Here is a 17568-nt window from a genome sequence, read left to right as displayed (position 1 = left end):
GTGCTACGTGCCCCAAAAAAAAATGTTCCTAACATTTATAAAATAAACATATTGGAAAAAAATACCTTCATCAACACATAAGCGTCACACCAAAAACTTGACCATGCATCGCAAGAATACATCTTTACGTCTCCATCATCCAAAAGTCGATGTAATATTTCTGGTAGTTTTCAACTTTTCATATCAATAAACATGCTAATTTTGCATTCATATCCAAAGGCCAAAACCAAGCTGAACCGTGATAATGGCTTAACATGCAAAAACATAATTAGATAGCCACCATAAAAGAGAGAATAATGAGCTAGCAACTTCAAGTTGGGGAAAATTTCAAGATGCTCATCTTGTCTTCACTCAAACATGTGCCCTTCATTTCGTATTAGTCCATTTGACTTTCAAAAAAATGGCCTACAACATACATCTAAGGCCTAGGACAGCCATTACTCCAGTAAATATGAATAGGTTTTTCTATTATCAACATGTGCCTTAAATAACAATTTATGAATATCAACCTTTACATATTGAGAATACATCTCTAGTTATGGGCATGAAATCCCCTTTACAACAAAGGCTGGGCCAGGAAGTGGATGCCTCCAAAACCTCATATTTTGCGACTTTGCTCTCCTGTGTAAGACTCCAATCTTCATCCTCTGCCACAAATAGCCTTTTCAGGAACGAAACATTTTTGTTTCGACGAGTACTACAGGGTCTTACTAAATGGCACAGCAAAAACCATCCCTTAAGAAGTTTGAAAAGATGCCAAAAAAAATTTAACAGAGGTTCCATACAGGCGAAAGGCATCACCTAATCTCTTGACTGACATTGAAAGCAATACCAGGTGTACTTATCCTCTATGGCATCAAAGCCAATAAAGCCTTTTGTTTATCATCAATTTGTTGCAATATGAACAAGGGAATTTTACATCCAATTCGGTTTCTCACGTGAACTTAAGCTACCCGGAAATAAAATAAACGAAAGCTGCTTGGCTCAAGCAAGACCACAGAGAAGGATTCGGCCTCCCATTTTGCAGCTAAAATTAAACTCCAAATAGAGCAATGATGTCAAGGGGACCCTGTTGCTCAACAATGCCTATCCTATTCAGACAGGTATCGAAGAACCTGTGAGGTTGTGCATCCATACAATCACAGACGAGCATAACTTAGCAGGTATCAATTTACCCTTCATGTGAATGCATATATACAGTCTGTAATATCGCTTCATGACCAGGCCACCAGGCCCTAAATCACATCATCCTTCTGATGCCTTCAGCTTCCGAGATCGCTTACTGCTTGGTGGTGACGGCGGACCTTCAGCAAACCTTGCAGGCACCTAATCAGCAGGTAAATGTGTGGTTAGATTATATGTTGAGTATAGCTTTCCTTTTTGCTTGCTCTATTCAAAATACACATCATCATATTGGCTAGTAGGCCAAGGTTTGCATACCCAACCTAATGCTATCTTACCTTTCGTTTGTGCTCCCGTTTGCCAGCCCTTTCCCCTGCAAAGTATTTCAGATCTCAAGAATATGTGTAAGTCAAAAATTTGAGGATGCTATTCAGCATGGAGTTGTGTTAAGAGAGAAATGAAGATGAATACAGATTCACAAGCAGCAAACAGTGCACAAGCCAGAGTACAGCATCGAAATTAATCTCACCGGGGAAACTATCAATATCACCTCCAACTGCTGTTGCCCGTGTAGAGATACGATCATGATCACCCCCACGGTGAGACCTCTGCAAACTCTCTGGATTACTACAAATATGAAGCCTTGGATTAAAAAGGGGGGGCAACAAGAAAACCTTTTCCAGTTTTGACATACCTTTGGTGTACTCGGTGTAGGTGGGATATCTACATAAGGATTGTCCCTTAATACTGACACCTCCGTTCCCCTCCATTGCAACTGCTCATAGAAAAACAATCACGTGAAGAGAACAGTAGGGCTACTACAGTTGGACAGGACAGAAGGGTGCATAAAAGGCCAATGTAGATCCCTCTCATATCTATAGATCCCATTTACTCAGTAGATATTACAATTACATTTGCCTGCTTAAAGTAACAGATCTGATCATCAACAGAAACATAATTTGCTCAAGAAGGTTGCATAAAAGGCCAATGTAGACCTCTCTTATCAAATTACCAACTAGATTTGCCTGCTGAAAAAACAGAACTAATCTAACAGAAATTTTGGCTCCAAAAAGTTGTGCTTTAGATAACCAAATAGACATTTCACACTCGTGAGCCAAGAACAACAGACTGGAAATCAATAAGGGTTTGAGGAAATGAGACTACAAGGCTTTCAGAAATCATACTATAAAAATTAATTCGTTCAAGAAAGCATTCGTGGCATTTGAAAAAAACCCCGGATCCCAGATTTAATGGAACAAGGAATCCGTACCTGCTTCTTTAGATTTAACATCAAAAGCACATCCTTGCGAAGTTCCAAGTGTTCGGCACAAACTGCCTGTGTAGGGACCTTGGGCTTCGTCTGAACCTGTTGCAGCAGTCTCATTCTCGTGTTATATATGTACTTTAACTCATCCATACAGTATTATCACAATCTACATGTCTGACACAAAGAGATCTTTATAAAACCAGGAAGAAAAAGTAACTAGGAGGTCCCACACAAAATTATCCAAAGGAATAAATGTGCTCTCCAACAATATTGTTCATAGAACAAAAAAGGGGAAATACCCCAAGTTCTTCCAGTGTTTGTTCAATACGCTTAGCTAGCCGTGCTCCACCTGCTGGAACCATTGCATGCACTGTTTGTGCCAGCATTGCAGCCCTCATATAAACACGCGGCTGAAACACAAAGCGAACAGTTATTAACCAACTCCAACCGGTCATCAAAGATGGAATCTAAAATGGCCTGTATTAGCAGTGTCATTTTAAAGAGTAATATTAAAGAAGAAACAGGTCACAGGAAACCTCAAAAGATTTCAATTGACCAGTCACCAAATGCTCAGATTTTATCAGGAAGGATTGGGTAACCGTACAGCATTTCTGCATCTTATACACTCAAGGCTTTATTATGGATAGCAAATTAACTGAATGAGTTTATTGTTGTCTGATTCAGGTCTATGGAGATGCCATACCTGAGGCTAATCACATGAGAAGACTTTAAACAAGGTACTGCCAAGGCTGGTCAGTTGAAAACACACGTACACTTGCATGTCGCGCAGCATAGCTAAAACAACATCTAGATAGAACAATGTCCTCGCAATTGCAAGACATCTAGTGCAGAAGATATGCCATGGACTGCCCATGGTACAACACCCAATCATCTCGCTTCAAGATTTGCACAGATACAAGAAGATCAGAGAGAGAATATGCAGATGGACAGCCAAAATCGATCTCATCTATAGATATGGAAATCTGTACTCCCAACACGTGCAGCAAACATCTGCTTGAGATATGGCGCCAACACGAGCTCTGTTTGCTGAACCCTCTACAGTAGAACCCCTTCTGGATCACCACATGCCTCTCATAGGCTTCAGTAGCTTGCCCAAGGGTGCCCACATGCTGCTCCCTCCTGCACTCACATGTACTCTCCTACAGCCTGTAGGTATGTACGCTGTGGAGCCCAATACTGGCTGAGACTGCAAAACTGAAGTAAGGACTGCCCCCTCAACAGCCTTTTATAGGTTAGGAAGCCTTCCAGACTGGCCGGCCAGATATATAGGTCCAACTGACTGGGCCGCACCAGTCTGCGTATATTGACTGCAGTTCCTGCCACGGACAGTCTGCCACTGGTCTGATCCTGTCTCTCCTCTGCCCACCTGCCGACCTGCAACCAGGCTGTTCCAGGCTGCTGCCGACCTGTCAGGTCCATTCCAGGACCTGTGTAGGATTTGCTATGTAGCTGCCTCTTTGCTGGATCTGTACCAGCTCTTCTGCACTCTGAGTGGGCCCATGGCTGGGCTTCTTTCATACCCACAGCCAGCCTTAAAGATAGGCCCCTAATGAAGAACTGTAGCCAGGGTGGCTGCCCTAGGAAGACATATGATTGCTGCCCCTGTCTGCTTCCCACGTGGCAGCCTCTCTCGATCCCCAGCATGTGCCAATGTGGCACAGTCTACACCCAACTCCTATAGATGTCAAACCCCATTGCTCTATCTATTGGAGGCTCACGAGTGGTGCATTGACCCTAGATTCCCAACACCCCCTCTCAATGACCAATACCCACTCTATTCAGGAGCTGTTTCATCAGCTTCCATGCAGAAGCTTTCAGGAACAAGTGGAGGATGTCTTCATCATCTGGTCCACAAACCCTCCAATATCTCCAGATCTTCCAAAATTGGGAACAAGCATACGAGTCACCATGGTTACTTCTGTAGATTCTATCACCTTTGCACTCGCAGCTCACTGAAAACCTCCCTCGATCAATGCACGCCTACTAATTTAAAGTCATGTTTAATTTTAGGAGCAAGGGCCTCCACCTTCAATCGTCTTCAAAGCAGATATTTACCACCGACTCTTGGCCACGATTGGAGTCTCTTTTCCAGTTGGTCACAAGGGTTCCCCCTCTCCCTGGTTTGCCTTCTTCTGCAACAGAGGCAGTCAGGGCTGACAGGGTACCGACAGTTAGCTGACCCTAACATCTCCCATGACCACATTATGCTTTAGCAACCAGATGGCTCTCTTTTACAGTAGAGAGTTTAGATTCAGGATAAGTGTCAGATTTGTAGACTCTTTGGGCACTTCGCTAGAGACTGCCCAAACAAGAAGAAAAGACCCAAGAAGTTTTCAGGCGGCATCTCCTCAAATTCAGTTCCAGCAAATCCAGAGACCCCTCCGCCGGATCTTGGCCCCCATCTCCCCATCAGCAACCCCTCTCCACTTCAGCTCAGCAGGTCCTCCTTGGACCTAGAGTGGCCTCCAACTCCCTCATCACCGTCTCCGCAAGCAGGGACTCCCAAAGGTTTGCAACCACTTTAGAGGTTGGTGGCAATGGGCAATCTAAACCACTATACCTTTGACCACCTTGTCATTGCAAGAAGAGCAAAGCAGTGCAAATCAGAATGCCTCTATCAATGGTGATCAAGCATTTGCTACCCATCATAAGGGTACTGGAAAGACAACAAAGACTCGTGGGAAATTCTGGTAACAATTCTTATTCTAGTAAAAATGCAGACAACAAAAGAAAAGATGCAGCAGCTGCAGAAAGCCAAGACATGACATATCTGAATGCAAAAAGCACATTGAATCAAAAAAGAAGAAGCAATCTAGCCTTCAGTGACTGATGCTTCACCTTCACATGAAAGATGAATCAACATATTGTCCATCATGATTGGGCTTTTATTGTCACATACCAGTATAATGCTTCGGTTCATGATTCATGCATGGCTGTCACTGATACATTTACTACTTGGTACTTTGATGGTGGTGCTTCCAAGCACATAACTTCATGCAAAAAGTCGTTTCTTTCATTGAATGATTCGGAATACCTGTGGGGGACACTTTGACTAATGCCAATAATGCTTCTTATGCCATGAAAAGTATTGGCCGAGTTCAGCTCACTTCAGCATCTGGTGTCTCTTCAAGATGTTTGATATGTTCCAAGATAAAAAAGAATCTCATATCGGTTTCAGCTATTGCTATAGAGTTATTTCTATGGTTACTATTTTTCGATCAATGATTTGCAGCAACATCATCGTCCTTACAAGAACATTGACTAAGGATCTTTACAGACTTGATGCCTATGAGAGAGAGAGACTGTCATAAAAGCACTTGCAGTCGAGGATTCAATCATTACAGACACTCAGTAGTGGCACAAGCATTTTGGACATCTTAGCTATGGCAGTTTGGTGGGTTACATTCACAAAATATGGTTGTTTATATCCACAAGATGCATTATCCAAACATGTTTGTAAGCAATGCTTACTTGGAAAAATGCATCGGTTTTCTTTCCCTAAAGATGGAAGTGTTAATGCATCCCGCAAGTTGCATTTAGTTCACAGTGATGCTCTTGGGGCTTTTTCATACTTAATACAAGTCTTTTTCCCCAGGGTAGGGAAAAAAAGAAACTCGTAACATTCTCCTTTGAAAAAAACCAGGTCTGACCAGTCACCCACAAACTTAAAAACCATAGAACTGATTGGCCAAGATGTCATCCCCATTGAATAAACTCATAACATTATCCTTTGAAAGAAACCAGTTCTGACCAGTCACCCACAAACTTAAAAACCAAATAACTGATTGGCCAAGATGGCATCCCCATTGAGGCAATTAACACCCGGTGGTAAATGCAGAACATGTATAAATATCCACACAGCCAGAGACAGACAAGAGAATGCATTGTGAACCATACAAAGAGTACAACCAGATACAACTTCAAGATAGATAAATGCTTGAAAAGTGTTAATTTAGAGCAAAGGAACTGTTGTCTGACAAGGAGAAAAAGGTTGTAAAGTTAGGAATAACCAGTCGGAGTCCATTGGATGTTGTTGCATTAGCTGAAGGTAACGCAGGTGCAGCAGTGGCAGCAGAAGGACGAGGAGGATGCACTGGAGAAGGAGATCCTGGCCTAGCAGGAGTGGAAGGTGCTTTTTCTGCCACATCTCCATCTGCAGTAGCTCCAAATACAGAGCCAGACATATCTGCTTCGTTGCCACCCTGTTTTTAAGCACAGGGCCAATTCTTTATTTAGAACCGCCAACAAACTTGAAAAGATTCATTTGACAGAAAGAAACCACATGAACTTACCTTAGCAAGACGAGCTTCTGAAATGCGCTTAGACTCAGCTAGTACCTGCTATAGACAGAAGGGGAAACTCAACGTCACAAATAATATACTTTAATGGCCCATAAATGAAAATCCAAGATGAGATTAGTTCAAGCTGAAAACCATTAAATTGACATTCAAATGTCAAATCCAAACAGATTGCATTTTTTTGTCAGTCTAATGCTGATCCTTTCTACAGTCTTCAACAGTGATGGAAGAGAGACCTCAACATCGTCACGTTCTTGCTGGCGCGATTGAGACATGACAACCCCTAGAGCACGCTTACGCTCTATTTCATGTGCTGTGTTGTATGAATCCTACAAGAAGCTGAGAGATTAGAAAAAATAGCACAGTTGTAGCATATGCCGTTTGTCATTCAAAGTTCCCCACCCCACACCCAACCCCCCAATTTTTTTTATTAACAACTAATTTCAAAGCAAAAATAACAGCCAAAGGACATGAAACACAGACACCACACACTAGTCAAAAGCATCATTTCGTTTTCGTGAATTGCTGTGTCCGCTTCAAATCTCTGCCTATGGCAAAACAAGACAGGACATTTATGATAAAGGAATGGAAAAGAACAGGGAAGGGGGGGGGGGGGATTGTCAATGGTTTCACAGCGTGATACCTATACCTAATTACAGCCCAAGCATGGCTAGCAGCTAGCTTTAGATCTGAATGAAACAGCCATCCCACCGTTGCACCAGTGTGAAGAAAATCACTAAACAAATATCTATGAGAGCCTATCTCCACCCCTAGAGCGGACCCCCCAATTCAAAATATGTATATATACACAGATGTCCTTTTGGGTAAACTAATTGTGCCCGGTAGCTTTAAATTTTAACATGAACTATAAGCAAATAGTTCCACCATTGAGAAAATCACAGAAAACTTAAAACACCCATACCAGATCTAGCAACCAACAACCCTAGTACGTGTCCTATTCATAGTTAGGGGAAACGGAAACGGGGAAACGGGGAACGGAAACGGAAACGGAAACGTTTCGGGATTTCTGGGAGGGCTGAAACGGGGAAACGCCACGTCAGCAAGGGAGGGGAGTAGATGATGATGGAGGGCTGAAGCAGGCTGCAGGAGAGAAAGGAGAGGAAAGGAGTGAATGGGGCTGAAGGAGGGCTGGAAAACCTTGAGGATGGAGAGAGTATGAGGCTGAAGGAGTGGAAGGAGCCTGGAGACCAAAATCAAAAGCAAAAAGACAAAAAATGTGATTTTGGAGACCTAGCAGCCTGTGTTGTCTGAAACGGCACGTTTCAAGGCTCTGAAACGCGTTTCAGACTGGCTGAAACGTTTCAGCCAGCCGTTTCAGGGTCCTGAAACGTTTCAAGACCCTGAAACGCGTTTCAGGAAACGGCGCTTCTCTGAAACGGCGTTTCAGGCCTGGCTGGGCTCTGAAACGCGTTTCAGCGTAACTGTGGTCCTATTGTGCAAATGCTGCATTTATTGATCTGCATTGTTTATTTTCAAATCCCTTTGTCTGTTGATCACCTTAAAATGAGAACATAAATTAGGATGCCTAACATCTTCTTGTTCAAGTATAAATTTTCGTAGTTAACTATCAAAATGGAAGGGATCAGAGTCCATAGACCATCACACACTGATAGCCTACATTTGTTCACAGACGTAGCATCAAAGCAAAATAAAAAGGTGCAATCCTGACTTCACAGAAATCCACAAGCAAACTTCCAGCTATTCATTCTGATATGCACACCATCCTCAATGTCTGACTAAGAGCAGCCAACGTGCACGAACATATCCCCAATTTTCTTCTCATACGTTTGTACAGAGGCCAAGGTACGATCTCTCTAAATCTTGCAGCTAAGCTATTAAAATGCACTCCTTACAATATCATTAGATCATTAGCCTTTAAGGAAGGTAATTAGCTAGAATGGTAAGGTCTTCAGACTATGATTCTTCAATGACTCTCCCTGAAGAGACATGGGTTCATGTGTTCCACTGAAACATGTGATGCCAATACTTTGATCTGGACTGGAAAAGTATGCCATACATTATAACTTGAAGAGGATCTCGCTTTCCTTTTACTTGTTGGGACAAATCACCTCCACATCAAAGAAAAGATTTTCCCTATGGGGAGACTAGACACTATTGATGCCCTCAAAAAAATGCTAAATGAATACAAACAGGGCTATGTAGACTATGAAGGCAAATGAACTTGAATTTCAAAAAACCAAGCAAGTGCAAGACAAGGATAGTACATCTCACGACTCAAACGCTGATAAGGTCACGCACAGGAAGACTCTATTTCTAAAGAAAAGCATTGATGAGCTGACACAAAAAAGGATGCACACACAAAGGAGAGATCTTCATGGGTGGAAGTAGCCCAAACAAAAGCCAGAAAATGGAGGCTAAGCTTGACATAAACATGGCTAAATACACGAAGGAGGGATCTTCATGGGTGGAAGTAGTCCAAACAAAAGCCAAACATATGACTCAAAAGACCTTCAAAGAAGGAAAGTGGACGCAAGGCAAAGCTTTGATCTCAAAATAGCGAGCACATGGACATAACCAGCCCACTAGACACCATAAGAAAGCTAAGGAAAGACAATTTTGGGATTCAGGAGATTTAAGTTGGAAAAGCATTCATGGATCCAACCCTTCACGAAATCAAGGTCAGGATTGGATGCTCTATGCCTTACCTTCTAACCTCTCTGCGCACTCATCCGACATCAAGCTTATGAGTAGAGCTGGAGGACCTAGTTTGGCAATCACTTATATAGTCAGATCTTCAAACATTGCAATTACTAGAGTGGATGCCTCATTTTCTTCTTTGGCTGCCCCAATTCAAGCCGCGATCTTCAGGACTCCAGCTCCCTTTCAACTCATGCTAACCAATGCATTTACTCCTTTGGCTGATTGCGGAGACTTTCTGAGTTCTTGCCTTCCACTTTTATTGATACTCCAACATTTTTGGAGAAGGCATTGAACCCCACTAGTACAAGACAAATGCTATCATGCTCTCCCCAGCAGACTTCCCACCCCTCAATTATGCCAAGAGAGGTTCAAAGAGAGCAACAGACACTCCTCCACCAGATAGGGGAATTAGTTCCAAAGCTTCTTCCACCCACCAATGAGGATCATTAGTTGGAACATTTAGAGTCTTGGTGGTGTTCCCTCACCATCACCAAAGACAATTGATTCATAATCAGTTGCACCTTGGGGTTTGAAGGTATCAATGGGCACAAGCTAGATCTTAGGGATTGCAGTAACTCAAGTAAGTTACTTTCAAGTCATACTTTTTAGTCTATTGCACTTGGCACCATGGGAGGAACCTGTATTTCTATTTCAAACACCGTTCTCCCCCTTGTGGTTGGCCATGGTATCAGCTTTCCATCTAGGAGTCGGTGGATTATTTTGTTGATAGATGGATGTAAGATCAACTTCCTCACAAATAATAGAGGAGAAAGAGTTATTTTTTGTAAGGAGCTTCTTTCTTGGGCCCATATTGCTAATTCCTCGGTAATTGGAGGTGATTTCAACATGGTAGAGTTGCCTAGAGATAAAATAGAGAGACAAGGAGTCTCGAGGGATGCTTTCCTTTTTTAGTTTAGAGACAGACACATGCTTTGCCTTACTCGCTCCTATTTTCCTGCTCAAATACATTTAGTACTATTTAGGTCCTATGGTCATATTCTCTTAGATGTTAAGCACCACTGTCATTATGCTACTTAGTACTATTTAGTACAATTCAAGTACCACTATCATATGCTACTTAATACTATTTAGTGCTACTTAGGTATAGTGTCATACTCTCATATGATAAATACCACTATAATATGCTACTTAGTACTATTTAGGTACTACTGTCACACTCTCAGATGCAAAGTATAGTTACCACTGTCATATGCTACTTAATACTATTTAGGTACTACTGTCATACTCTCAGATGCTCAGTACCACTGTCATATGCTACTTAGTACTATTTAGCACTATTTAGGTACCACATTATATTTAGTACTATTTAGGTACAATTGTCAAACTCTTAGTACTATTTAGTACTATTGAAGTAATCCTATCAGACTCTTCTAGGTACTATTGTCATACACTATTTAGTACTTAGTACTATTTAGATACTACTGTCATACTCTTAGCACTACTTTTTAGTACTATTTAGGTACTACTGTCATACTCTGTCAAATGCTAAGTACAATTGCCATATCCAAGGCGTTTGCTTGCGATGCACATTGGCCTTTAATAAAATTATAAATATTTCCCAATACAAGAAAACCACATTCAATGTAACAAGAATCAAGATCACGATGAAAAGAAGAATTTCAAAGAAATTTTTTATCTCCACATTGTAATGGGTGATATCTATAATTTTATGAAATGCCAATGCAATCCAAGCGATTTTGCCTCTAAATATGTATCTCTATAGTTTTTTTAGTAGTACTAAATAGCTACTCAGTAGAACTAAATTAATGCTTGGTGTTATTCTAAATATCCAGCAATAGCAGTACTAAATAACTACTACTTTTTATAAATAGTACTATTTAAGAGTCATAAATAGTTGTCCACTGCACTAACCCTTTCTCGATGATTGAATGTACGATGTTTGAATATACAAGCGAAATTCTTCATGAATTTCAGGAAGTTTCAGCCGGAGGTAAACATTGGCTTCTATGCATTTGGGAATCTTAAGCCATGCTATGTTAAAAGACTAAAAGAAAAGGATACTTGCTGCTGTGTTTATCATACAAGGATAGATTTGTTGCGACTAGTAGTGAATTTCATGAGACAAGATATATCGTCATTGCATAGGGCTATGTGTGACTGCCTATGTAAGATTCGTTGCCAACACTAGCACCTACTCTTCTGTGTCTGAGATGTAGAGGTTAGTGATATGTCTAAAAGAAGAATATGCTGAATGGTCAGCAGTATGTCTTAAATAAAAATATGCTGAATGGAAAATCTTGACTGCTTATGTCGCAAAGGCAAGCAATGTCCAAACCCCATCTTGTGCCCACGCGAGCTGAATGATGCAAATGATGCATTGATACGGTGGAAGACTCACTGAGAATCAAAAGAAGAGAATCAAACTTGTATACAATGAAACAACCCCATCCACCATCATCCCACAATTCTCGCACCACTTTCAAGTTTTTATCACCCACAACTTTTGTAGTTATTACTCTCAATTTAAAGAATGTATCGACAATTTTCCAAAGGATGTAGTGGTGTCAGTAGTTGATTTTACATAGAACTATACTTTTAAAACGCAAAATGAAATCCAATCAATGCATTGGCATAATGACCAATGTACCATCATGGCTCATATTAGATATTATTGGGAGATGGGAGAGATACAAAAGCAATCCATCTTTTACATTTCAGATGACAAGTAGCATGACACACTATTCATGCAGCATTGCTTTGTGCTCTACTACCAATGGCTAGGATCTAAAGGCCTGAAGTTCAAAAGACATTGGGTTTGATCAATAATATTACTTCTGCTCTATAAAGCATTTGGGACTCCAATGTTATGCCTACTTCATTTATTGAAGGTCTCATCCATTTGAAAAATTAGTGGAGGTCGATCACACTTTTGGGCACTACATATAAAATTCTAGCGAAGGAAAACGTGTTAGATCAGAGAGGTTTCATATTTCTTGATTGGTCCACCAAGGATGCCCTCTTGCCCCTTTGTTATATTTGTTCATGGCAAAGGCTATGAGCTTTTTCTTTAGATTTTCGGCAAACATCCTTGGTTTGAGACTCCCCCTCTGACTGAATAAGGAGCCTTTAGACAATGAGCTTGCAAATGACAACAATGCTCTCATACCTTGGACCCAGAGAGGGCTTTCAGTTAAGTATCTGGACTGTCAGGTTGGCATAGGAGTTTCTTCTTCTAAGGAGTTTGCTCCCATGCTAGAGAATACCAGGAGGAAACTCCTCTTTGGAGTTGGCTGGATCTAACCTCAAGAATGGCATTGTTAACCAAGTTTTGTTGACCACTACTTGGTTTCTTTGTTCATGTTGGTATCACTCTAGGGGCTACATTTCTCAGCTTAAGAGACCTATTAGAAACTTTCTTTGGAGTGGACTAGGTTGGTCCTCAGATAGGAGAGCCAGAGTTTCTTGGGAGACCTTGGTTGTTTCGACCCAAGAGCGAGAATTGAGCATTATTAACCCTGATTTTCAATGTAGAGCTTTGCTTTGCAACTTTGTTGTCAAGGGACTTACGCTGGGTCAAAGCCTTAGAAAAATCTCTTTCTTCAATGTATTGGGTCTCGCACTCCCTCTTCCAGCGGCGGTGATTGGACTTTTTCTATAGACATCAAGATGCCTCCTTCACCTCTTATGGCTATTACTATTGAAAAAGCTTGGCGGCGTTTAAGAATTCATTACAAAGGTTTCCCGTTGCAAAGGATGAGATTGACAGATAGCTCGTTCTGTGGAATGGCTCTATTTTGGATAAGAGTGGCAGACCTCTTGGTGCCTCAAAATATGTTTGCAAGAGTCTAGGTGGGAGAGAGGTCTTGCTTCTTCTTTGGGTTCCTAGAAGGTTTTCAAGTAGCTTGCTTAAGATAATAGACTTCAACTAATCAGTCATCTTAGAAGAAATGGTAGGAGACTGTTCAGATAGATGCTAGAGTGGCCCTCTAATATAGGGGAAAGCATAGGCATATCAGATGGATTTTCAGGCACAAGCATTCCTCTTCAGGTCATAGAAAGTTTCTTCAATGGGATCTGGGCAAGCGGGAGTAGATTGTAGCAGACAACCATGCACACAGTCTTCCCTTTTTTAAATTTATAAAAAGTAACACCAGGAATTTTCAAATTGCTGCCAAAAGGTTCGAGACTTTCCAGAGCTCATTATTGGGAGATCTTTCAGATCACCTTGGGGACTCTCGTGTTCCCTCAAGAATAGAAAAGTTACTTTTGTCCTCAATCCTCTTCAACTTCTGAGGCTATGCACTGCCTTTGGAAGTGTGACAGGCCAGGATCATTTGGACTGGGATTGCAGATCTGCTGCACAGATTTTTCCTCCTCTTACATTATAAACTGTACAACTGGGACTGGGAAGGACTAGTAGATTGGTTACAAGATTTCAGGCTTAACTTACAGCATACAGGTCTATCTCGCCTCATAGTAAATGCCTTAGAAATACTCCTAGAAGTCATTGTTCTAAGTTTCTTGATATAACACTATCTAAATATTTTTAACCCACCCACACAGCCAAATAAGAATATAAGTTAGGAAAAGTGGATCCCCAAACACTTACCTTAACAAGCGTGTGATCAGCTACATCTTCAGGTGTTGCAGCTCTTGCAAGGATGATTGCCTTTGCAGCTGTCAGTAAAAAGTATGGATCTCAGGTAAGAAGACGTAGGCGTGCTTGACACCAAAAATTGCAAAGAAAAGAAATCCTTGATAAGCTTTATTCAGAATACATAAATTTAGAACTCCATGCACCTCCCTCATACAGAACAAATAATTATACAATTCAAAAGCAAATTTCAGTACCATGGCAAATTTAATACAGTTTATGGAGTTTATCTTAAGTTACACGGTCTTCCCCAAGTCATTATGAGGGAAAGAGACGCCAAGTTTATGGGGAACTTTCAGCAGGATCTCTTTGTCATCATAGGTCCTTAATGCACATGCATTAATTCTTGAAGCTAGAGGACCCTATCTGATGACGGTCTGAACTGGTCCAACAAACCACTAGAATTAGGTTGATTGCTATGTCTTCCACGAAACGATGAGCTAGAATTTTGAAATTTTACCAAGATGATATCTTTCAATACTTCCCTGCTGATCCAGGTAGTAGATATATGAGATCTAGCATCTTTTGTTCACGAGTCCTGCATACTTGTCCCTGCTAGGTTTCATAAATTCATATGATTGATTGACCTCTACACTGTTGTAACTTATCACAAGAGGAATCATTGCTCTCATAGTCCATAGGCATTTACCCTGTCACATTTTTATCTCCCTTAATCTTCTAAAGCACCTGCGCTACTCCCCTCATCTCATTCCTGATGTTACCTGAAATCCACCAACAACTACAGTCAATCTCATCACTTCATCAATTGAACACCTTCAAGGTCAGATTAGGAGTGATTGGAGGTGAAGCTATGGATGCAATATCTAAGATGGTAAGAGCGGAACGAGTGTAAACTTGAGATCAACCTTAGGATTGAATATGGCCCGAATTACTTAGGGGTCGAGAAGACACCCTATGAACAGGCAAGGAGTGATTACTATGAGATCTTGACAGTGAGTGGTGGCTATGAACTGGCGAAGGGGGTAAAGAATGATAATGAAGATGGGTAGGCACCTCCTCGTTAGGCTGTGCAGATTATAAAATTGGACCCATTCGTAGTAATCCAATGCACCGTGGCAAGTTCCTGATGGAAATTTTTCATGCTGTGAGGCCACAACCTGAGAATGTCCAGCTGCATCCTGAATCTGTTCCTGCTGCTCCTTGTTCCAATGCTTATGTCCTCTTTGTCTTCCCATTTTTTAGGGAAAAGCACTACTAGTCCAAAAACAGATAAAACAATAAAATCAACACTCTTGTAGCTAATTTTTAAGAAAATTGTAAACACAATCGACTATGCAATCACAGTAAATCTTTAGTGTTGTCTTGTAAAAACAGTTCCAGCACTTCGATAATTAGCCTTTTCTGCAAGAATGTCTGAACTAAACACCACCAAAGAGCTAGTAAACCTCAAATAACATGAAAGAAGAGTGATGTAGCAGTCTGCAGTGACTCTGCCCCAATACTTTCAGAATTTCGTCAGTTGAGTGACCTCAGGTCCTGAAACAGGATCAAACTTGGTAAGAATGTATATCAGACTTGGGAGAAATCTCTGATACGCTGAAATCTGAATTTGGAGCTGAATTCCCTCATTGGTTTCATCATGCTAGCAGGATAAGCAGTGATTCTGCATTTCAATCATTCTTTTGGGAGATAGTCTGCGGAGATCTCAGAGGCTAAGGATCCAAGGGAACCAGTCACAGATGGTAATTGATTCTCAAGGTTCCAAAGCAAAGAGTGTGGACATTCAGGGGGGGTATTGGAGGTCAGTGCTCCACCCTCTGTTATCCTTCACTTTTTTTTTTTTTGCACAAAAAGTAGTGCTAGTTATATTGCTTGAAAACGGATACAGCCCGTGGTAACAAAATACTAATTACAAGCCTCTCAGGGCATAATCATTGGAGTGTGGACAAACAGCCACGGTGGGGGGGAGTAATGCCACTGAAGACTCTGAGCAGAGTGCTGGAAGAACAGCTCTCGATGGTCCCAGTCGTGAAGGAAGCGCCGTCTCCTCCTTCCCTGCCCGAGACTCCCCCTGAATCTGATCCCACTGACCCTTGAGCGTGTGAATGATCGTGCTCCAAATGTCCGCTAGGGTCTGGGTAGCAGAAGAAGCCTAATCTCCTAAGGTCTACGCGCATCTCGAAGTCCAGATATGCCAGCCTGCAATACTCCCTATGATCTCCCAAACTGGGTGCCGAGTCATCACTCCTGCATCTGTCTCTGTCAGATGCCAAGGGAAGCTGTCCATGTATGCCCAGGTGGCCTGCGTGATGAAGAAAACTGGATCCTGCCTAGAGAACTCATAAGCCAAGTGATGTCCCATCTCGGTGCTGCACCAGCAAACGGCTCCCCAAGTGACCAGTCCTAGCTCAGGTGCAGCCCTCGCTAAGATCCCCATGACTCCCTTCCACACTGTCTGAGCATGCGAGCAGCTCCAAAGGCAGTGCTTCAGGGACAACTCCTCTTGAAAACACATCTGGCAGTGCCCCTCCTGCCCCATCTGCCTCAGCCACCTGCCAACTGGTAGCCCCTTGTGGGCCACCATCCAAATAAAGTAAGAGATCTTCCTCAGCCGCCAGCTTGCCCAAAGAGTCTTCCAGAATGTGCGAAGAAAGACCAGAGATATCCCTTAGGCATACCAACTATGTGCCTGTGTGGGTAGCCTGCGCTGGAGAGCCCCAAGAGAACGCCTACCAGTACGCGCACTGTATGAGAAGAAGGGGGTAGGGTTCTCTGAGGTCTCCAGTGGTGGCCAACGCCACTCCCCTGGGTCCCACTCCACCTCTGTCAAGGAGTGGCCCTCCCGAATCCAGAGTCTCCAGTCCTGGTCCTGCATAATCAAGGGGTCTATATGCCACGTTTTCCCTTGCAGCCCTATGATGCGAAGGCACTGCCAGGGAAGCTGGGGGTCGATCACGGCCTCTCTGCTCTAGAGACAGCTATCATCGGCGACGGAGAAGAAGTGAATCGAGGAGTCCGAGAAAAGGCCGGCAACCACCAAAGGAATGCCACGGGGTGTGAATTGCCCTAGCCACCTCTCATCTCCCGGGAGGAGCTGTCTGGTGATCATGGGAATCCTCCAACCTGCACGAATGGCAGCATCGATCTCCGCTCGCCGAGCCTGGATCCCACGTGCCGTACCTACTACTGCTGCCAGCTCGCCTGGGCTCAGCTGGCTATAGACGTCCCTCCAAGCCCGGAGCAAGCGCGCGGGCCCACGCGCCCAGAGCGCCCAAGGGATATGGGATCTCTCTCCAAGCTGGCGACCTGTATCATCTGTCACCTGGCTGCTCCAGATCAGGGGCTATCTGTCTATCTCCTCTCGGCAGCTAGGGGGAACCTGAGAGAGGCTGTGTCGCAACTTCCTCCAGACCGAGACAAGGCTACGGAGGAAGGGGGAACGGGGCTGCGTCAGTGGGGCAGAAGTGAAAATCCACCGGATAGACGGCTGCCAATCACCCCCTCTCTGGGAGGTACACGCACTGAGACCATGCTGAAGCAAGAGCTTCCACGTCTGCCCTCCTGGGGTCAGACCGCGGATG

At 42.8% G+C, this 17568-nt stretch overlaps 1 protein-coding gene across 3 annotated transcripts in view; it reads right to left on the bottom strand.

Moving 5' to 3' along the window:
• Positions 1 to 367: 367 nt before the first annotated feature.
• The window catches only part of LOC147901110 (myb-like transcription factor family protein), a 43250-nt gene continuing 26049 nt past the window's right edge, over positions 368 to 17568 (bottom strand). Inside the window, exons 7-17 of one of the 3 annotated variants that reach the window (XR_015541171.1) lie at positions 13982 to 14049; positions 6945 to 7037; positions 6703 to 6750; positions 6421 to 6612; positions 2689 to 2799; positions 2393 to 2488; positions 1817 to 1897; positions 1652 to 1730; positions 1461 to 1495; positions 1176 to 1326; positions 368 to 647 (exon numbers count right to left, since the gene is read on the bottom strand). Coding sequence is in view for 2 of the 3 variants with exons in the window: in XM_087376004.1 (XP_087232130.1) it covers positions 1246 to 1326; positions 1461 to 1495; positions 1652 to 1730; positions 1817 to 1897; positions 2393 to 2488; positions 2689 to 2799; positions 6421 to 6612; positions 6703 to 6750; positions 6945 to 7037; positions 13982 to 14049 (884 nt within the window). In the remaining variant the exon portion in view is untranslated. Of the gene's footprint in view, positions 1327 to 1460; positions 1496 to 1651; positions 1731 to 1816; positions 1898 to 2392; positions 2489 to 2688; positions 2800 to 6420; positions 6613 to 6702; positions 6751 to 6944; positions 7038 to 13981; positions 14050 to 17568 lie in introns of all 3 variants that reach the window. The other 2 variants (XM_087376004.1, XM_087376006.1) reach the window with 2 other exon arrangements.

This window comes from Dipteris shenzhenensis, chromosome 6 (genome assembly GCF_047967505.1).
Source record: "Dipteris shenzhenensis isolate YYH24624 ecotype China chromosome 6, Dip_SZ_1.0, whole genome shotgun sequence".
Classification (NCBI taxonomy): Eukaryota; Viridiplantae; Streptophyta; class Polypodiopsida; order Gleicheniales; family Dipteridaceae; genus Dipteris; species Dipteris shenzhenensis.
This window is presented reverse-complemented; position numbering and strand designations above follow the sequence as displayed.